The sequence below is a fragment of the Lytechinus variegatus genome, chromosome 2 (assembly GCF_018143015.1).
Source record: "Lytechinus variegatus isolate NC3 chromosome 2, Lvar_3.0, whole genome shotgun sequence".
NCBI classification, from domain to species: domain Eukaryota; kingdom Metazoa; phylum Echinodermata; class Echinoidea; order Temnopleuroida; family Toxopneustidae; genus Lytechinus; species Lytechinus variegatus.
Genome location: NC_054741.1, coordinates 15,762,138 through 15,786,149, shown reverse-complemented (window position 1 = coordinate 15,786,149; position 24,012 = coordinate 15,762,138). Strand labels below are relative to the sequence as shown.

Here is a 24,012-nt window from a genome sequence, read left to right as displayed (position 1 = left end):
TTCTTTACTACTCACTTTATACTTCTTTGCCATCATTATCATTTATTGCTTGTGTGTGTGTGTGTGTGTGTCGTGGGAAGGGGGGGGGGGCTTGTTGAATCTTTTTTATTTTGGAAAGTAAGCTGTGTTTTAAGTGAAAAACAGTGGCTTGCCAGGTTTCATCTTGATAGACGAGATTGATTTTAGGGGGATTTTTATTTTTGACAGCGAGTAAATGGATCACTCCCCCTGATTTTAAAAACCCAAGGCTCGATCCATCCCTGCCCAGACGGTTGCCTGGATACACCCCGATGATGATTCTGCAGTGGAGACTTGTCTTCTACCCACCTGCACCATCTGAGCCAACATCCAACCTCCATTCCTCCCTCCTGAGTTTGCAATCTAATTATTATCCTCCCTACAAAAACATCACACGATCGCCTCGCACCCCATGATGCGCCTGGTCCTGCTCGCTTGCCCACCCGTCCGGCAGCGCTGGTCTGTAAAGTATCCGTCACCCTGGCTCTGCAGCCAGAGCCTTAATCAGATGCAGAACCGATTTTCCGCCGATTTTTTTTTCTTCTTCATCTGTTTAAAGCCACCATCATGTCAATAATTTTCAAATTGCCTCGGGTAATTCGTCGTTATCATCAAACTTTCAGACAAGTAGCCTCGGCAGTCAAATATAGGGAAATAAATTTCGAAAAGAGCACAATTTGTAATATCTTTTCCAGATCATGTGAACGTCCTTTCAAAATAACAAACTAGTGAAATGATAGCAGAATTGAATACAACCAAGCTAACTAAAATCCGAATCAACGAGAATGTTTCGATCGCTCTCTATCATTAAAATAGTCTGTACTACAGGCGCTTTAACACATCACTTGACTGAAGTGAATAAGGAGACTCCTAATCAGAATAGATAGGCAATTTGCAGATTCAGTATGGGTTTTTGAAGATTTGAAGATGAAATTCCGATTTTTCATATAGACATTCGGGTATTCAAAAACCACTGAATCAGCTGTCAGCTAATAAATTCAAACTGTAAAAGCAAATCATATGTGGACAATGTGGTGAACAATTTATTTATTCATTCATTTATCGAGATAAACATATATTTTCTTTAATTTTCACGAAACCAGACTTTTGACAAAGTTGAATTCGAGAAACGAAGTTGAGAGTCGACTATAGAGTGTGTATGGAGAATGTGAATATACGGAGCAGCAGTACACAGTCAATTTTCTTGAATGGAAAGCTATAATCAAACAGTCCCTTCTTTGAAAATACACTTGTAATGTGTTCAATCTTAAGCATTTATAATCATTATATATAAGAAGACAGGTAGATGTTCCTTCACTGGAAAACAAAGCGCTTACATCGCAAGATATCACCAGTTCTTTTCCGATGATTAAATTGCATCTCACGCTATAGCTGACATACCCCCTTAACATGCTGAAGGAGGTGGGGGGAAAAAACGCGCATTCTAATCGCATTTCACACTTTACTTCCTCCCGAATGCACGTGACGTCACAAAAATCACTCTATTTCAGGATTAATTGATTTGATATGCACCGTAATGGCGGCGACAAGCCTTTCAAAATATCATCACATGACCGAACAAAATGGCGGATGTTGTGAGCAATTCGCCATCCCTGACAGCCCATCCGCTGCAAGTTTAAGCCGTTTCTTTCTCTTATCAAATGCTTATTACTCGCTAGAATGGAATCATCTAAGAGAAAGTTGTCTCTTGCATTGCAATCAAGGTCGGGTGGTCTTTCCATCATTTTGTCATCAGGTTTATAGAAGCATGAAGTTTAAACGCTAGAATATAAGAACACGAATTAGTTTCATCAAATTGTATTACTGTTGTGGAACTGAACAGCCATGAAGATTTCGAATTTGAATGGCAAATAAACAAGTACATGTAACTTATGATGTAGCGTACTTGAATGAGATATAAACAAATAAAAAGAAAATTAAGACCAAACAAAAAGCAAAAGCGAATTCTCTCACTATATGGAAATTTGTAGTAAATGCATGAAACAAGTTAACAGTCTGCGGTGTTTAGCCAAAAGGAAACTCAAAAGCCTAATCCTTATATCCTTATGAAAGTTTGATTTTATGGAATGATTTTAGTCACCGAAATGATTGACTAGTCCTTAAAGACCTAGACCTGACCCAAAAGAGAAATTTGCAAATCATATATACTAATCGAAAGCCTGTAAAATACTTAACACAGAATGCAAGCTTTACTTTCACGGGCCTCGAGACCGTGACGCCGTGTTGTGTTAGAAGTGTTGTGATTCCATTGGCTTGTATACATAAATAAAAGTTAATATTTCTGCTTTTCAGATTATGAATTCGATATTTTTTCAAATTGCAGAAAAATTAAATTGTTGGGAACATGGAACTCTTCATTAGAACTTTTGTGATCCTTTGTTTGGCTCTTATTGGGCCTAAATTGAATTGGAAAGCTGCGCCAAAATCAGCAGAAAATAAAATATGGTAAAAAAATATTCAAATGCTTTAGATTTTATCAATTCCATCTTGCATGAAAGACATTTATGACATCTCTTTGTGATAGAAATGAAGAAATTAAAATACGTTATTCTGTTTATTTATTTTGTCTACAAACCTATATCACAACGCTTCTAACACAACATGGCGTCATGGTTTCGAGGCCGGTGAAGGTACGTGCAAAAAACCCCTTATTTTCGAAGCTCGATATAATTGGACCTATTCTTAAAACTGAAACCTTTGAAACAAGATAGCTCGTATGAAAACAGAAAAATCAAAGAAACGGATCAACAAAAGTTTGAGAAAAATTGAAAAAATAATAAGAAAGTTATGAGCATTTGAAGTTTAGATTATTATCATAAATAAATGTAGATCCTCCAGTTGGCAATGCGACTAAGATTGTGATGTCACAATGTGAACATGTATTCATGTATTCTTTCTCTAGAAGGGCATGTAATACAGATTAAAAAAAAAACCATTATGGATAAAAACTTTGTATCACCATAAGAAAGAGGGGGGAGGGGTATTTTATAGTCCATCGCAGGAAAAGTTGTTCACATGTAACATCACGCATCTTTGTCGCATTGCTTATGGGACTAACTCCATAACGTTAATGATCGCAATATCTAAATGCTCATAACTTTCTCATTATTTGATTTTTCTTAAACTTTCTTTTATCTCATTCTTTGATTTTTCCTCTTTCCACACAAGCCCACTTGTTCCAAATGATAAATTCCCCTATAAGCAAAACATTCAGCTCGTAAACGGTGAATATACACAAAGTTTGCATTTCTGTGTTAAGTAGTTTTTAAGGTTTCGACTGGTATATGATTTGTCAATTTTACTTTTGGGTTCCCGTCTGGGTCTTAAGCACAAAATACTTTCAGATAACATTCTTCAATTTAGTCAGTTCATCACACTTTCTGAAATATAAAACAGAAGTTAATAGTTATCATGAGTAATGGAACCTTGTGAAATAAGTTTTTATCAAAATGCAAAGTCATGTGTACCTGGATATTTTTCGTAAGTGGAGAAAAGGAAATATATTGCGTTAATAAAGGTGCTTAAATAATATAAGGAATTTCCAACATTTTCATTTACAATTAATATCCATCTCTTACACGTATCCCCTAGTGTAATAGCATTTAAACAAAATCTTAAGTCGTTCGTACAGCTAAGTTGTACTCAAGAATTTCTTACAAGTTGACTCGAATTACTAACGCCGAGTTATAATGTGACGTATAAACCTCTATTATGTCGTGGGAATTAGTAAGCTCAAGTTTGGAAGGAATTCACATGACATGGATGATGTAAACAAATCAAAAGAGGAAACGAGTTGTTTGTGATAATCGTACGGTGACGTACGTTTATTAATTTGCTGTTTATCATCTTCTGTACAAAAAACAATTGGTAAGGACAAGTCAAACAACATGTAATAATTATGCTCAAATGTGTTTCCATGACTACCGATTGGTATCTAGGTATTTTAATAACTAGTAAAGAGAAAACATCGCGATCAGTGATATCTCCTTAAAGGGATATAGACCAAAGTAGTCAAAATCTATGTACGTCTTTGATGAAAAATTAATTAATTGACTAATTAATTAAACGATCAATCGACCACGTAAATAGGAAATGAGTGAATCCTGAATGGATGTTTGTCGCTGTTACCATGGTTACGTAATCATCACACAACATAGGGTCTCATCTGAGAATATATGTGTATATATAGTCTCTTTACCAGACGCACTTGCACCCTTTCAAAGGGACGGACATTGTTTTCCCTTTTTCATAGAACAAAAAAAAATGTAGTCTGAGATAAGGCTATTGCGTTACAAATTTTCTGATTTAAAACATTGAATATAATATGTACGAGACAGAATTTTTTTCACCCGTTGCATTAGCATAAGTGTTGATAACTGAAAGAAATAGTTTAAATTCGATGAATGCTTCATTAAATAAAAACCGACATATATCAAACTCAATTTATTACCTGGAGCACATTTAAAATGGCAAATACTTTGGATTCAATACTTTTCATTCCTTCCAATACTGAGTATTAGATAGTATACAGGTTGTATATTTTTTTAATATATTCGTTGTAAAATTTGTAATTACTCATAAAAGTATACCTCATTAAGTCTGATGCAGCAAATTACTTAACAGCTGCAATAAGCATTTAAATAAATCATATTTTTTTAACTTCATAAAATACAAACTTATCATTCTGCAGTCATCAAAATGCCCCCAAATGTGTAAAATATACACCATCATTTCAGGCCTATAATAAAATGGAATTGGTTTACATACTGAATTTTCCCCAACGACCATGTTTATGGCTGAGCCTTTGACTGTATTTATTCAAGATGGATGCAAAGAGGGTCATCTTATGTTATCACGTGTTTTCACGAATTGTAAGGAATTCAGTGACGTCATAATACCATCCACACCTTGTCCAAAAAGTGCGTTTAACAATCGCTTGCCTTTGATTTAGATATGAATATATTGCTTCTGCTTTTAAATTAAATTGCAGAATTGTCGGCAAATTTAACCATTTTTGAATTTTAGTATCCATTATTTCATCTGAAAAATTAAGAAATAACACTCATTCAAGTATGTAGTCTTTGGGCTTAAATAGATCCATATGCACGGTTTTGAAATTACTGGAACAGAATGCCACAAACCACTGGTCTAAAACTTTCCAATGAACAACCTTTACGGCTAAAACAAATTTTATAGATGGAGCCTATGCACAAACGTATTTTCTTTTAGAAAAAAATAAATCAACTCTCTTGAAATGCTGTTTTTAATTTAACCGTATCGAAAATAATACTTCAGTACCCTGTAATAGTTTTATATCAATATGATAGCATTGTCTGTTAACATGGGCGTGTATACCCATTTAAATAAAACATTAAAGCCGAATAAATTCGACTAGAACAAAATAAAATTTCTTTCGTTGCACCAATGAAAATCTTCAATTTTCGATTTCTGTCTTCATGAATCAAAATAGAATATATTTTTCTTCTTTTATTCTTTCAAATTCACTATTGAAATTCAAATAATCAAAACGGCAACAAGCATTATATTTTTTGATATACAATCATGACTTAAGTTGCCATTTCCATCAACGAACTGATAAAAAAATCTTTTATCAAATCAAAATGAATTATTTTGCAGAAGAAAAGGACTTAGCAGTCACCATTATAACATACATTTCATAGCATCTTGTAAAATATACCAATATCCGCAAAGTCGAAATTTAACTTTTTAACTGTCTCGTTTTCAAGAATGTTTGTTATGGGGGCTGGAAATCAGTTTTAATGACAATGACAAAACCAACATCAGGTTTAATCAGGTATGAAACGTACGTAAGTAGTTTTCAACCGGAATTGAAAAAAAAATCAGTGTGTATCTTCCTGACACAATAATAGATCTCCCAATATGGCTTGAAAGAAGGTACTTAACGTATGGGGATTTTAAATACCATGCAAATGCAGTCTTTTTGTTATTGTTTAAGGCTGGGTGTTTTTCGAGGAATATTGGGTGGTGTGTTCTTCTGGTTTCATTAATAATAACTTGATATTATCCTCTCGTGAACGATGGGATATATTTAAATCAGCTCATGAAGTAATGGACACAATATAGAGGTTTGGTGTGAGTTATCAGGACCATTTCAATCTGCCGGAAAGTGCTAATACATGTATTTGGAGGCGATCTGTCATTGCCTTGTTCTTAAAAGGGATGGTCCAGGCTGGAGATATTCATATCTCAATAAATGAAATAAAATTCACCAAGCAAAATGCTGAAAATTTGATCCAAATCGGATAACAAATAACGAAGTTATTGAAGTTTAAAGATTTGCATTATTCCTGTGAAACAGTTCTAGTCATGTCTTTATGAATATTCATTAGGTGGGCTGATGATGTCATATCCCCACTTGTTCTTATGTATTTTATTATAAAAAATAGGTTAATTCAATTTTTTTCTACTAAGAACTAAAACAATTGGATTGACAACTGATTAAGTGCATTAGGTATTTATTGCCGCAACTTATTTCATCATAATGGAGACACATCATTTACACATGTATGAAAAATGAAACAATTATGATTTCATGTAACAACATAAGTGGGGGATGTGACATCATCAGCCCACCTAATGAATATTCATGATGATGTGCATATAACTGTTTTCACAAATTATTGATAAACTTTAAAATTAAATAAATTTGTTATTTGTTATCCGATTTTGATAAAATTTTCATCATTTTGCTCTGTAAATCATTAAGATGTAAATATTTTCAGCCCGGACCATCCTTTAAGCAACATATTAATGGAATGAGCGTTGTAAGGTTTCAAGCTTACAAATCTGATATAAATCTATCAATGGGTACATCACTATGAGATTACACTATCAGAATGTTGTATTCTGGGTAAAGAAAAGGGTACTCAGCATTAAAGAACACAATGGGTGATTTCAAGTTCAGTGCTGACCGTTTGGTGTTGGTGTTAGGTCAATTTTTACATGAGTATAACACCAAACATAGAATGATAATGCTCCTGATAAGTCACTCATTAATGTGATCTGGACCAGTTTTACAAAAATGTCAATAATGTGATCTGGACCAGTTTTACAAACTCAGAATAGGTTTTGGAGCTAGGGGAAGCAATCCAAATTCCAACACTAACACCAACACCATCGCCAACACCGGACTTAAAATCACCCAATGTCCATCAGTGTATTCACAGTGTAGAACACATTGTGAAATCTTCTTCACACTGTTGATTTAGAGCATTCTTGTGTTAAAGGGGAAGTTCACCCTGACAAAAAGATTATTGTAAAAATAGCAGGAAAAAACATTCCCGAAAGTTTGAGAAAAATCCATCAACGAATTAAAAAAAAAGTTAGTAGAATTTTAATCATTTGATTTGAGACGTCATATGCCAGCAGCATTCCTACATAGCAAATGGTAAAAAAATCAATGAAATGTAATTCTCTCAGAAGTCATCAGGAACCATAAAAAAATGAAATTTATGCATTTTATATTACATAACATATGGAGCAGCTGCTCGTTTATGACGTCACAAATCCAAAACGTTCTAATAACTTTCTTTCTTCAAACCTTCATCAATATATTTTATTTTCCTGCTATTTTAACACCAAACTTTATTTCCCCTATAAACACATCATGACTTTGTGAACGGATTGTGAACACTTGCACCTAACACACCTAAGAGGTATCCTGAGTGTGATATAGTCTCAATGTTGTGTGATACATTGTGTGATACCATTTTCTTTCCAGCGGGTCAAGTTGATACACTCTAAAAAAGGTTTACCCATTATAGGGTAAAAATGGGAACATGAATGTTAGTTGGAAAAAAAGATACCAAATACTTTGTAAATTTTACACAATGCTGCGTTGAAATTTACCCTTAAAAATGCTTTCATCGCAATATGGGGTTTAAAAAATATACCCAGCAAACATGTATGTTCCCTTTCTACTAAATATTGGGTAGAATTTTACTCAGTGTTTTAGAGTGTACCATTCACCGTGGAATATTGGCGTTACGAAATAAAAAGAAACTATTTTGTGCAAGTCGGCACTAACTCCCAAACAAAAATGTTTTCGAATTCTCCATTGTTAATCATTAAGGCTTATGGGAATGTTGGAATGATGACTACGTAATATAATTGCATAATGTCGAGAACAGCAGATCACACAATCCTTTCCTAACTGGAATAAAACGGATAAAGAATCGTAAGTTGTTCCTGCTGGAGATTTTTTTATGATACTTTTTTAATGGAACCATAAATCAATTAAATTACACACGATTAATCAAGCATTTACCACTTTATAACATTCTTGTGAAAGTAATCACTTAATATCAAGAAAGTTCGATCAATAATGATGATGACTCTTTTTTGCAATCGGAATGTGCAATTCATATAAAATTAACAAAATACAACAGCCACAATAAAGATTGATTTGGTAAAAAAAGAACATATCCACTATGTCGATAATGATATAGTACAGAAGTACAGGAAGGGTGGATTAAACCAAAGAAAAGGAAGAGAATTTGATGCGACTAACTACAGTTTTTAAAATAAGTAATTAGGTAGTTAAAATATCGGCGAAACAGAAGTAATTACAGAGAATCAGACGCTTGGATATCACAAGTCCCATTGCAAATGCACCTTACGAAATAGCTTACTTCTCGAAACACAATGTGTGTTTTACAATAATAACAACACCAACACTTATATATTACCCAACCACTCAACAAATAAATGTAGTTCGTATTTTTTTCTCACGAAATAGTCCTATATTAAGGTCCTTCTGCGTCCTCAGTAGTAGTAGTAAAAAGCGAAATGATCAGATTTTCAAGTCATCCTCTTTCACGATCTAAATGTTGTCAGGGGACACGACTTTGATGTAATTATGAAAAGAAGCAACTAATAACATTGGTATTAATCAGGTCATCGATTTTCTCCTTATATGGTAGTGATATCCATATCTCAATGAATTGTGGGTAAGATCAGCTAAACGTCACGTGGTTGCGTTGTATTTCAATGACTGAGTGATCTCCGTAGAAGGCGTAAACGTTATAAGTCGTAGCAAAATATATACACACTTTTTTCTGTCCGTGAGATCAAAAACATGATAATGGTCGACACGAATACCATAGAAATAATCTTAGAAAAGTTTCCCAATATTTTATTCTTACTCTTCGTTACCACCCTCTTTTTCACCTCTCTCTCTCACACACACACACACACACGCGCGCGCTCGCGCGCTTAGCATTTCACAAGCACCCAAGTATTCGGAATTGACATCATTGGCTAAAATGATGCAGACGAATGACACCGTTATCCAATCAGCACAGCATATATAATCACGTGACTGATGATATCCAATCGTAACTTTGGACAGGGCATGGTGATCAAGCAGGAAAGTCGTGATGGTTTCAATTCCGCACAAAATCCACATGGTTAGAGAGAACGCACTATATGATCGCTTCATCCCACGGGTTAGAAATCACAAAAAAGTGAGAGTGGTTTGATCACATGAAGGAAAACAACATGGCGTCATTCATCTCCAGCTCCAGTGTCACGTGATCCACATCGCACACAGCGCGTACACAACATTCTCCCGAGCGTGCGCACGAACAAACAAACATTTATTATCTCCACTTGTGTTTGTACGAGAGAAAAACAAAAGAAGAAACTTGTTTGGTTGCCATGAAAAAGAGCAAAACCATCGAAATTCTACCTACTAGTCTCAATACAAGCCGCACCCTCGTAGATTGTTGGCTATTATTGTGTCAGTGACCGCGTCAAACACAAATTGAATATTGTTGGTGTCCGTTGCACACGTCATATGTGTATAGATTTCCTTGTTGGCGCTTTTGTTCAGTGCTTCAAATTGTAACTGTATGTATCCAGCAGCAGGTAGATACTCATTAGCACCTGTAATAAAGATTTAGAATGTATCAATCAGAATGTATCGATTGGATTGACGAAGGCCATTGAACGCTCTCAATAACAGAATTATCATTCCTTTCTTAAAGCCACCCTTAGTATGATCATATTAATATCAGAACCCACAGTTGACCATACATCTCTGATAACCAGGTGTTGCTTCACACACACACAAATAATCAATGATAATAATAATGATAGTGATAATAATACTAATAATGGCTAAGTCGGCACTAATCAAGATTAGTGCCGACGCTCACGACAAGGAAACCCACGATCTGGCTGATTAATACACAGTACGTAGCGCGCGTCCTCTGAGCATGATGTGTTATATTCAGCACTCAGCTTTGAATTTAAGTGAGACTTTAAGTCACACAGAAATATATACCTATATATATATTCACACTGTCGACACCAAGAAATTCATGCTGCAAGCTTCCAGTGATCATAGTGATAGCGGTTATCTTAGTTATTAAAAAAAGCGAGCTAAAAATGAAGAAGTTAAAACTTCCTTGGTTGTGATTTCTTTATTGAAGCTTTGAGGCATGACGTGCAATTTTTCTTTGATCAAGGTACATGGTCATGCACTGATCAGAATGACAATACTCCTATACTAGTCTCTGCCTGTAGATATGGCAACTATTAGAAAATGGGTATTTGTTAGTGCTGGCAACTTTCATGATATGGCCTAATAACTATGATCAAAGCACAAAACCCAGTCTTGAGGTACTAACTGAAGGGTCATACCAGAGGACGAAGAAAAAAGATTAATATCCAGGGCAGGAACATAGAGATATGGAAATTCTTTTTTTTTAATTATCCATTTAAGAATAGTAAGACAAGGAAAAGTTTAGCCAATTAACTTATCAATACCCTAAATGTACACAGTTTTGAAGTTGTAAAAACAAATGTTGGCAAAATGAGCCCATAAAGTTTATCTATAAAGCCCTGTTCTTCTGACGTGACCCAGTCATCTTAAAAGCGATTAGGTAAATACAGAGGTGTATATCTGCTTTTTAGATTCTTCCATGGGTATTCCTAGGTATATTAGGAATCCATTGGCACCCTTGGTATCCCTGGGCACCCTTGGTTCTTCCTGGACACCCTTGTTATAGCTATACCCATGATAAAATCTTACCTTCATATTCTGGAAAGCAGATGGTCAATGGTGACTTCTGGATCTTCTCTTCAAACAGGTCTTTCTTGTTTAGGAAGAGAATGATGGAGGTATCAGTGAACCATTTGTTGTTGCAGATGGAATCAAAGAGCTTCAGGCTTTCTTGCATCCGATTCTACAGAGAGTCACAAGATAACGAATGTGACGTATTAAGTTCATATCTGAAAACTGGAAGTAGGGTGCAACTACAAACAACCCAGTGTCCCATTGTGGACACACTGAAGGAAATCACCGTCACACTGTTAAAAGCGTTTAACAGTGTGAATCACAGTTACACACTGTCAAAACCCGCACTAAAAACATGGATCACATTCACACAGTCCAACCTTAGAACACTCATCGTCATGACCGTAGAGGAAATTTTTCATTTTGTATTTAGAAATAAAATTATTTGTCAATATTTTTCATTTTCATTTCTATTCTGATATTAATCACAATATAAGCTCTGGTCACAAATACGCGAACATTTAGGGAATACTTGTACAATCAAATTCTTCTGTATTCATGGAATTGCATTTGTATATTACATAATAATCACACAATATCAAGTATTTCTAAAGTTGTTTTGCATTATTAGCGTATTTAAGCATACACTTTGCAGGCGATTTATGCAACATTCACAGTGTACTTAAAATACCCGTCAAACCACCATAGACAGGTAAGAGGTCATTGCCAAAATTTAGTGGAACGGGACAGCACATCGTCTAAGATTTGGACTAGACAAAAAATTGCAAATAATTATGTTGTCTGTCCAGATTCCAGAACGACACTGCTGTTTTCATTCAGCAGACTCAATGGTTCTCGACAAAATCTTCTGGGTTATGAAGGGTTTTGATAAAAGATTCTCATACAAAGCGTCTGCGAAACGATTGCTAAAATGCCCCACTCTTCTAGGGCCCGTTGCAGAAAGTCAAAATATCAATCGCAAGTCCCAAATGCGCGCTGTTGATTGGTTGAAAATCAAGTTGCACATGATTTTTAGAGTTGCGATTGATTGCAACTCTTTCTGCAACGGGCCCTTGATCAAATAATATAAATGTATATCATTTAAAGATAAATTCCAGTTCTGGTAACGATCTCGAAATGACTTTTTACAGAATCTAATATAATGACCACCCAAGTGTCTGTATGAATAAAAAATATGTGCCTAAGGATTCTGTAAGAAATTGTGTAATTGCTGAGAAATAAGCAATATAAGTGCAGATTCGGTCACTTCCGTCGGGTCTTTATTCCAGCAATAATAATACACTGTCCCACGTGTGCCTATCTGTGTTGGTGATCTTCGGTGTGAACATTTTTCAGCGTAGATTTCAAGATTTCACAAAGTTTAGTTTATGTAGCTGAACCAGATCTAGATCCTCGATGATATACTGACAATTAAGCCTGGTTTTACAGACTTTCTCATGAAATCAGTGTTTACTGCAACTACTGGCATATCTGTTTTTTTTTCATTTATAAAGCATATACAATTTATATCAGTATGCAAACACATAAATGTGAACTGATCTTCTTAAATAGGAATTCTCATTTAATTTCGCCTTTATGAATGCTTTGCGAGAAATCTCAAGAAAACCGGATATTATTACTTCCTTTTCTCCCTATTCATCATGAAGACGCCTAGGGGAAAGTCTCCCCACACTGGAACAAACGTCATCAAAAAGCGCGTTAAATACCACTGCAAATCGCATTGATTCAACGTGCTTTCTTAGGAAGATGTGAAAGTAGTACAGTGTCTTGTTCATCCCGATACGTCCAACATGTGAAAAGACTTTATAATGAACCGAATAAAAAACCGCTCTCTCTCTCTTTCTGTAATACGATTCTTTGTGAGCTCGTTTTACCCGTGTAGCCATATATAACTTGCTACGAAAAGAGACATTTGACGTGTTCTAAATAAGGAAATTTATCAGACTACCAACCCGGTCAGTCGACTGAAATAGACTGTATCTATTACAGCTGACACTTTTCATATCCTACAATGAATAGGTACTTCGCAAATTACGACAGATTTAGTCGGAATTAACACGCTATATTTAAAATTTACATCGAATTCGAGCTTTGGAGTCTAAATACGCTTCGGTCACATCCCTGCAATGGGCCCAACCTTGCCTATAAAACTGAAATCCACAACCACCTGCTAAGTACAATTTCTTTTCAAGTTAATACGGATCTTAAAGATAAATTCTTGTTGTAGCGATTTCAAAATGAATTTCATAGGGACACCAATAAAATGACCACCCCAGTGTCTGTATGTAAGAGTAATGTAATGTAAGTGTCAAACGATTCTGAATGTGTAATTGCAAAGAAATAAGCAAAACATTTGACCCAAATGTCGGGTCTTTTTCCTCGCAATAATAAAACACTGCCCCACCAGTTCTTGTCTGTGTTAGTGATTTTTAGTGTAATTTAGTGTTATCGTTTTATTAGCTTGGATTTCATAATTTCAATTTATGTAACTGTGCCAGATCGAGATCTAGGATATAAAGGTGACAATTAAAATGGTTTCTTTCAGGAATTCCCATAAAATCAATTTTCACTGCGACTATTTTCCTTTATCTTTAACATCAGTTTTTATCTGAGCGAATTTTATAATTGCCTGAATTAATTTCCAAGAATGCCAGTCGAAATTATTACCACCAAAGTGAAAATTTTATGAAAAAGTGTTACCCTTGCTGGAACAAAAACAAAACTGAACACAAATACGTTCATAGTGTGTTCACAATACGTTTCCACAGTCACTGACTAAGCGATAATTTGATTGACACTTTTGATATGGTCAAATTTAAACGATTGAAGGTTATTTTACACTGTGGACATCTCTGCAGTGTGAGTATTCACAGTGTATACCAACAGTAGACTATGCGAATATGGCATTCGCAGAGTCAAAATGGCCAAAGTTGAAAATGTGAAAATAATTTCACACTTTGGACAGTTTGATTTTCCACAGTACATTCCCAGAGTGGACTAAGCAACGAAGTGATTCACACTGTCAGAATGGTCACATTCAATTTCATTATTTCATGTTGTGGACAAGTCTACAGTGTGTTTGTTCACAGTATTCTCACATAGTACTCGTATCCAACTGCTCCACGGTGTGACCACATTATGAGACACATTGTACGACACTGCTTTGGAGTTGTTATATGTAAAAAGAATTGTGAGAGCAATTACATTCATCTATTTAGTTATTTCCTCTTAAAGGTTGTTCATGGCATAGAATGATTGAGAATATTCTATAATGCTTACACCTATTTAAAGCTTGAGGAATTTTGTTATTTCTGAGTAGAGAAGGCTACACAATACACTTGTATTAGCAGTGAAAAGAACAAAAGGCTTAGCTATTTTGTTGACATTGTTAATTCCCTTGAGGTCATTCAAGTGGCTTCTAAAATTAGACGGTTCTGGTAATTGGCAGAATGTTCTTTTTGTAGACAACACTAGAAGCTTCCAGAATTGTGAATTTATATATAAGCTGGCAGTTTCTTCAAAGATTACATCACATCACATCGTATCAGATCAGAACTCAGAGTTTCACGCAAGACTTTATGTCAGAGCATAGATTATTTCCAACTGGAATACCACATTTATCTTCCGTGGAATTATTTGCACGCCATCAATGAACAGTCTGCAGTTACTTTGAGGAATTCTCAGTTCTCATCGATATTATCGACCTGTTACAATTAACGCTTTTCAACCCATGGATTGCTGAAATCGACTGTTAATCATCATCAACATCGTCTTCACAGACATTTCAACTCGTTACAGTGACTCTTGTTATTCATCGTGCTTCGACATCAGTTTCATCATCGCCATCTTTGTGAACTTTAATTTACGGAATCTTCGCCAACCACCTTGGATTTAATTTTGGATTATAATCAGCACTTCACGAGATGTAAGACTATTATTATTATTGATTTGTTCAATGTATAATCAATTTCCTGTAATAAAACAAAAGGATATCAAATTCAAAACTAAATATTTATTGTTATTTGTTGCAGTATCGTAACAGAGCTGAGACGTGTTTGGCATCGATGTTACAAAAGAGAAAAGAAAACATTACAGATGGAATAGTACAGAACAGAGCTGGATCTTGAATGAAGGGAAACCCCTTTATTGTATTTTATTGTATTGTTTACATAAAACCCCTACCCACACCATATTAGACAAATTACCAGCAACATTTTCCAATCTTAAAGAAAGAAAAAAATACATACAGTATGTCTGCTAACGGGGGAGGCGGGTTGGAGGTGAGAGGGAGGAATATACCGAGAGAGAGAGAGAAAACCCTGTTTTTTTTAACATACCGTGACATCATCTTCTAGAAGTCGCTGGTCATATCCACTTAAAGCGACACAGAATATGATTGCTGTGACGTCTTCAAAACAGTGTATCCACTTTTTTCTTTCTGATCTCTGACCTCCAACGTCAAATAACCTGTGACAAAACAAATTAAGAAAATTGTGACATCAAAATTTGAAGCATTCCATAAACATAGCAAGCGTGACCTAGTAACTGTTGCAGGGAGGAACGCGATCAATGCAACTGAAGCAAACCCAATCACAACCAAATTTTAACCAATAGAATATGCATATCAGGGACGTGTGCTTGATTTTTAAAGCTGCCTTTAAACGTAAATCTTTCGACAGCAGGCCCTTGAATAATACGGACATGGTTGTTTACATAACGTTATTTTGATTTAAGTAGGATTGTCAGATCTTTCAAATCTTTGTGAAACACTCCCAGATTGGTTTACAAACAATTTCAGGGAAAACCTATTACTGAAACAGCAACAATAATAATAACAACAACAACAACAAAAACCACAAAACAACAACAACTACTACCACTATTACTACTACTACTACTACAACTACTACTACTACTACTATTACTACTACTACTACTACTACTTCTTCTTCTTCTACTACTACTATTACTACTACTGCTACTACTACTACTACTACTTCTATTACTACTACTACTACTACCACTATTACTATTACTACTACTACTACTACTACTACTACTTCTACTACTACTACAACCATACTACTACTGTTACTACTACTACCACTACTTCTATTACTACTACTACTACTACTACCACTATTACTACTACTACTACAACCATACTACTACTGTTACTACTAATACTGCTACTACCACTATTACTACTACTACTCCTACTACTACTACTACTGTACTTCTAATTCTACAACCACTCCCACCGCCAACATTATTATGTCTACATCTACAGACTGCAAACACCTGTTGAAAACCAGCCCTTGTGAGTCACATGACACATTAATTTGTGTCAAATGACACTGAATGTGTCACTAATTATGCATGCCATGTGACACATAAAGAGCAAAATATGAAGTGTATGTCATGTGACTGAGCTATATATATATATATATATATATATATATATATATATATATATATATATCTTAAAGTTTCACGTATTATCTTCAGCATATTTTGTTATATATGTATATACAATTTCAATCAATAAACCAGTTTGACTCACGTTTATAATACAGTTGACCATCTGGGGACATGTTAGTAGATCATTCGACCGAGAACGTTTTCTGTTTTTCTTCTATTTTTCTCTTAAAAGGTTAAAATGTTTTGAGAAAACTAAGTCTTACCTGAAATGTAGATTTTTGAAAGTGAAGTGTGTTTCTACAATGCCCGTTGTTTTAACGCGTGTTCTCAAGATATCTTGCTCATTAGGAAGGTAGTCAGGAGACCCAATTCTATCAAGATTATCTAGAAAACTGGAAAATGGGGACAGAGATAAAAAAAACACCATAATAATTATTGCGTTGGATGATATTCTTAACTTAAATTATTGACATGCTTGGTAAAATTTGTTTGTATTTGTTAAGAACTATTAAATGATTGCATATTTATGTGTGGAGGGACGCTTTCAACCTATGTTCTTGTTAATAATACTAACGAATTCTGGTTTTTTTTTCTTAATCTTAAATCTTTATAACGGATATATTATCATTTCGTGTTTGTTTAATTGCAGTTAATGCAGTCCAATGCTATGTATTTATATGAAAGGAGCACTGTATCTTTCGATTTTTTTTTCAATTCTATGGAATTGAAAAAAAAACTCGAAAGATACAGTGCTCCTTTCATATAAATACATAGCATTGGACTGCATTAACTGCAATTAAACAAACACGAAATGATAATATATCCGTTATAAAGATTTAAGATTAAGAAAAAAAAACAGAATTCGTTAGTATTATTAACAAGAACATAGGTTGAAAGCGTCCCTCCACACATAAATATGCAATCATTTAATAGTTCTTAACAAAGTAACTTACGAAAAAGGCATACAATATTGGCAAACTATTTGTAAACATTGAGAAATCATGTTGTTACAAACTTGTAAAAGAGAAATTGAAACTGAAAATCTTCCAAAAAGTATATTAACAATGGATTTCAAGTTTCATCCGCGGCCGGAGGTCATCACAATCCCACCCCCCGGACTGCCGGAGCAGAAAACACGTAAAATGTTCAAAAGCAAACGTGGATGAGGGAGAAATAAACGCTGATAAAGCACGTACATATTAAATTTTACACATTGATTTGCTATGACCTGCGGTATGTGTTGTATTTTGATCAAAGCCAATGATTGATTACTCCTTCTTTTTTTTATCCCTGTAGTACAGTGTATGTTTGATGAAATACATTGACACACTGAAAAAACAATGCATTCACAGTGCGTAATAGATGGCTTTGTGCAGTTGGTGTGGTCTCATCACGCCGAAGTTTTTTTCTCTGTAAGCAGGTCTGATGAATATATTTGAGTGGTCGATTAAGGATTGAATTTGCTTCACTATATTGATGTCTGCGGAAACTATCACCTAATGCTGTTCTCTCTAAAGGTGTCAAAGTCTTCTTGCATTTTGTGTCAAAGACTTATTGGAATGAATTCTTTGATGTCTGCAATTCGACAGACTCCGGTGTTTAATATCACTTTCAATTAAGCTCCGCGCTCCAGCCTTCTCTTTAGCATTTTCGCCCTAGATGAAGTGGATGCATACTTCCATTATGCACGCCTTTCAAGCCTTACACTTCTAAGCTGTTTAAGATTGACGTCATCGAGAGTTGGATGACGTCATACGGAAAGATTATCGCCATTCAGCGAGTTCATCTCTGTTTTTGCCGCGTTTTTTGGCCGGCAGGTGACGGCAACGAGAAGGGAAAAGTTGATTGAAAACGAGAAATCTGATCGAAGGGGACGTTTATGGTTTTATAGAAGAGGGTGCCCTGGTAATAAGGTTTATGAAGGCTGCTAGAACTCCATCTCCCGATCCCTGTCCAGAAGGTACATGATGGACAATTTCAAATCAAGATAGAAACTTTCATCACGCAGACAATTTATCGACAAGGACCGTCTGTTCTAATGAAAGTTAGCGCAAAATTAATTAGATTTATTTATTTAGACGTCCGTAGAAGATCAATACAGATTTTGCCGCAGGCAATCCCTTTTTAAAGCCGAAAACAAAAATCGATTAATGTATTTTACGAAGATAACAGGAATAATCACCAATTGATCTAAAATGGTGTCAATGTATTATGTAAAAGACAATTCTACATTTACAATATTATACAAGAGGTGAGCCGAGGTATGGCCATTGCCCTTTTTAAGGGATTTTGTGGTACTTAACACATACTAATTAGGTTTTACATGTGATCAATAATTACGCATATTCGTATGGAGACATTATTATTGACTAGTTTACAATGGCGGACTCGCAGGGGCCAGTGGCAGACCCACCCATATCCCTCCCACGAAGAGTGTCACTATAGGCAGGTGGCCCAAAACGATATGACAGAAGTAATACTCCCCCTCCCCCTTTCGCTACAGCAAACAGAGCATACCGGGTACACACAGCAAAAACTGTGGTGTTAACCGGTGTACATAGAGGACCACACCAGTTATTTTACACCGGTGTTAATTGGTGTTAGTTTTACACCTATAGGTGTTATTATACACCTTTGGTTGTTACATTTACACTCTTTCGTGTGATGTTCAATCTCTAGGGTGTAATTTTAACACCTCAGGTTGTGGTCCTCTATTAACACCGATTGGTGTCAGTTTTAACAACACAGTTTTTACAGTGTACGCAATTCTTCGTTTAAACTTCTAATAAGGTACTGCAATTATCCTGTACACATCAGTCTGCATGGGGCTATATTTTTAAGCATTGGCTACGCCATTTGTTGCCATGTATGAGTCACCGACAGAGCTGGGGACAGCGGTCGTGACCAACTACGGGTCACGTCGGAGTTGCATTTCACCCCGCCGCATTATTCAAAGACATACATATAACACGATCTCCAATGCACTCCAGAGTTGCAGCAAGCCTTCTATATCCGTGTGGTAAGCTACAATATAACCCGCCATACATGCCCTAATTATGAAGAATCTTCGAGAAAAGAGCTCCATGTGGAGCGAGAAACCTCTTCGACGTTTGGGAGAGGAATTTCAATACTCATGTCCTTCTTGTCAATGCCATTGATGCATTTGATGCAACTGAGTAAAAATTCTTGAGGAAAAACGCATTGGTGTATGAATAAACATTTTCTTCAAGTCATATACCGCAGCTACCTTGAGCTGATGAAACTCTATGATATCCATAAACCTCAAACAATGTAGTTTTAAAAATATTTTGTTTCCAACTAAATTCGATTATATTTTGTACCTATAAGGCTATGTGTTCAAATGCCCATAATTTTGATACTCGATTAAGAAACCAAATATGCATTCCTAAACATAGAAAAATGATATTTCAGTACAATATCCGCATACTGGTCCAAAAATATGGAACGATCGTCCTGAAAAGGCTTCCAACGTTTACTCATGTAATCACGTCACTGTGCGTTATCACGTGTTGAGTACTTTCGTAAAAACGCGTCCTCTAATCATCAAAATGCAGGGTGTACATTTTGTTATTTTGCACGCCAGTAAATCACGAAAAGTCAGTTTATATAATTATGTATCATGAGTCTTTACACACTTTACCCAACAGTTTTGCAAGATTTGTTTAAATCAACAAGCGCTTGTTAACGAGCCTAATCATGACGGCACACACCAAAATGCACCCGCACAAAGATCGCAACATTGGTGTGCAACAAAACATGCAAGTGTGAAAGTTTCACCATTTAACTAAACTTTCCTGTAGGCAGTTTATTACGTCCGACAAGTCCTTTCATGAAACGCCCTTCTGGCCTCTAATGCAAGTTAAAAAAATCTACCTATATCTGAATCTCTATCAGTCTACATGTCGTTTATATTTACCTTGTTGCGTTACCAATTATACAAAACAATAATAACTTGTAAATTTGCTGTTTCATTACTTAGTAATATCGATACATGCTTTATCGTGAAGTAATTCACGCTAACACTTCCACTTGCTTGCCTCTCTAGCTCCTGTTTTCCCCACTTTCCTCTTTTCCCCCTTCGTTTTGTTAATTATTGTTTTACCGACATAAGCCCCTGCTCATAATTTTGGGTTCTCGCTTACATTACGCGATTCAATATATGCTGGCTTTAAAAACATCTGTTGAACAAAATTATTATTCACAATAAACACCATTCATATGATAATAAAATGCTATGCTTACTGACCCTAAATGACCTTCAATTTTGATCAAGTTACCGGGAAAAGACTCGTGCAAAACGATAAGTTGTTTTTTATTACCCTTAAGCTCACGTCTCATTAACTAGATCCATAAACTTTCAAAATTATGAAGGCAATTCAACAAATACCCAAAACATATAGCCAAAGTTCATTGACCTTAAATGACATTTAGCTTGGTCATGTGACCTGATAATCAGGCAGGATTTTTACTGATACTTGATTTCTTCTAAGTCCAGTTTGCATGAACTAATGTAGATCCATATTCTTTCAAGTTATGATGAAATTTAAAAGCTAACCTTGGCTAACATTTCAGCGTTGATTACCCCAACATGGTTTAATTTCATTGAATGACATTTACCCTCAATTGTGTGACCTGAAACTCAAATAGGATATTTAGTAATACTTGATAACCATATGTCAAAGTTTCATGAACGAGGTCTGTATACTTTCCAAGTTATGATTACATTTCAAAAACTTAACCTTGGTTAAGATTTCAATGTTGAAGACGCCAGCGGCGCCTACTATAGTCTCGCTCTGCTATGTGCAGGCGAGACAATGAAAATGTAAAATGCAATTAAACACAGTGAATATTCTAAACCTAAAATGTAAAAATGTTAATCATATGATAAACAAATGAATAATGCAGAATATGGGCTCGATGGACATACTATTTGGCTGAATCATTGAGTTGGTACTCCCGGGCTCGGTTGAAGATTTCTTGGAGGCCACTATCTGTCCAGAGTCTTTGGAGTGCAGCTGTAAGTGAAGGAGTGTAGGGGGCTGAATCCTGGAGCTTGCTTACTGTGTCATATACTAACTTGGCATCTTCCTATGGAAGCAAGAAATAAAAGAGAAACATATATTTAGATTTTTCTGAGTTTTCGGGTGGGATAAGGCTCGTGAAGATTTTAAGATTTTCAAATCTTAAAATCTTCATGATCTTATCGGATTTTATCTTTGACTTATGATCAGTTCAGATCAATCTTTATTTCTCCTATCACTTTTTCACCTCACACCATAGGCGGTGGAAGCGGGGGAGGGGTGACGATCCCCCTTAATTTTTTAGTTGATAACCTTTTTTTTGGCTTGTCAAACAATTTTGGTGGTCCTTCCCTGAAATTTTGGTTGATCCCCTTTTTTTGCTTGTCAAAACATTTTGGTGGTCCCCCCTAAGATTTTTGGCTTCCGCCGCCAATGCCTCTCACTGAAAAAAGGTATAAGGCGGCTATTGACCCGGCTATACGGTAGGCGACGGTTGACTTCCCGCCAAGCTCCCCACGTGATTAATGCATTCCATTTCGTGTCCTCTACAAGGAAAAAAGAAAACCGCGCGCTGATCTGATCAATGTTAAGGTCATGAACCCAAGAATTTTAAATTGAGGGATCAGATCGGTTAAGACGAATGACTCACAAACTATGAAACAACACGAATACAAAGTAGTCTAAAATGACGATAGAAAGCCTGGTAATAATTTTATTTGGTGCAATTGAAAAAAGTTTAGATATTTTATTCTGATAGATTCTCTAAATGAAATAAATGACAAATAATTAAGTGAATCATCTTTAATGTTTTTTCAATCTAAAATTTTCAATATGAAGTGACAAGTCCCAAAATTCTTTAGACCTATGCTTACTAATTTCAAATAAAATAACCTGCTCAAAACTGTCAGAGTATAGTATATTTTTATCTTTTTTGCCACTCATATATCAACGACATTTACAAAACAAATGAAATCACAGGTGATATTGAATAACTATTTTTTTAATGGATAATGGATCTCATATAGACATATAGGCCTACTAGCTCTATTTTGAAAACAAAATCAGGATCTCATAACGTAGGACATTTTTATCATATTTTCCCTCACTCATGAAAAGGAGATTCATTTACACATTAAAGATGAACAGTTGTTGCACACAATACTGTCATATTTACCCTACACCAATGCACAATGAAAATTTAATATTCAACTGTAAGTTATATAATAGACACCATTCAATAACTATCAAATGGTATGGCTGCTATTTCGTTCCTAAAAAATAGGCTTGATAATATTATGGAGTGGAACATGCATCCGACTCCTCCGATGTATATTGGAATGTGTGGGGAGGGAGTAGATTTTAGAAGAAACAAAACACGTGAAAAACGGGTTCCATATTGATATTGATCGTGCCCCTTCATATCGAGTCTTATCACACATATTGACGTCATAGAATAAAAGCAAAACACACAGGAGAATGTCTAGCATTTACGTCACAATAACCTAACTATTTCGTCACTATGTTTACATCGTCATAAGATAACCACATGAATTAGGGCGACACGATCGCATCTAAAAGGATATGCCTCAATTCATTCGATTTTACTATTTTTGCCTTCATCGAATGTGACCTACGGTTTCAAACAGGGCAATGTGCATTACACAGTCTCTTACACAATTTAATCAGAATTAATGTAGTGAGACATATGCATTACCGCTGTGGACGATGACAAAACGCATCTTCGTCCATGTTTGTACTCGCGATGAACCCCTTGCTCCACATATACACAAACACACGGAAGACACACACACCGTGCACACTATGCACTGCTCACAGGGGGACAACATCCCGATGTGCTATTTTTATCCGCAGTCACTTATCAGTGCGCAGTAAAGTCTGCAGTGATGATGGATTGCCTACTACGTTGGATTTGTGTACGGGTGTGTGGGGGAGAGCGTTCGACTCGGTGTGAGGGAGAGCGCGCGCGTGTGTGTGTGGGTGCCTAGTTTGTGTGTGTACGTGTGTGACGTATAGTGCGTACAGGCTATTCTTGGCCCACATTGATGGGTAGAGAAAGAGAGCAGGAAAATGCATTTTTCTCTCCCATTCTCTCCAGCTCTCCTCTTCGCGGAGTTGAGCGAGAGCAAAGGTGTGGTTACACACCATGCTATTCTTGACTTTGAGCAAATATGGGCATCATCGATCGTCGGCTGAGTACACGTCACATTATGAGGAGAAAGATTGAAACCAGACTGTTCCTCTGTAATCACCGAAATCTTCGTCGGAGATCATTTTCTCAAGGTCATGTACGTGGAAATGTTTGCATAAGGCTGCTCAATGATTCTGTATCGGCCAATACCCTCTACACATGTACATGCCGCTATTTTCTTTTCCAGCTCTTCGTTCCACTTCCTATCTTGAGGATCA

General features: G+C 35.8%; 1 protein-coding gene across 1 annotated transcript in view; it reads right to left on the bottom strand.

Moving 5' to 3' along the window:
• Nucleotides 1–7,732: 7,732 nt before the first annotated feature.
• The window catches only part of LOC121407424 (guanine nucleotide-binding protein G(o) subunit alpha-like), a 53,581-nt gene continuing 37,301 nt past the window's right edge, over nt 7,733–24,012 (bottom strand). Inside the window, exons 5-9 of the mRNA XM_041598490.1 lie at nt 21,492–21,652; nt 16,807–16,935; nt 15,460–15,589; nt 11,117–11,270; nt 7,733–9,966 (exon numbers count right to left, since the gene is read on the bottom strand). Of these exons, the coding sequence (XP_041454424.1) occupies nt 9,779–9,966; nt 11,117–11,270; nt 15,460–15,589; nt 16,807–16,935; nt 21,492–21,652 (762 nt within the window). The 3' untranslated portion in view covers nt 7,733–9,778. The remainder of the gene's footprint in view (nt 9,967–11,116; nt 11,271–15,459; nt 15,590–16,806; nt 16,936–21,491; nt 21,653–24,012) is intronic.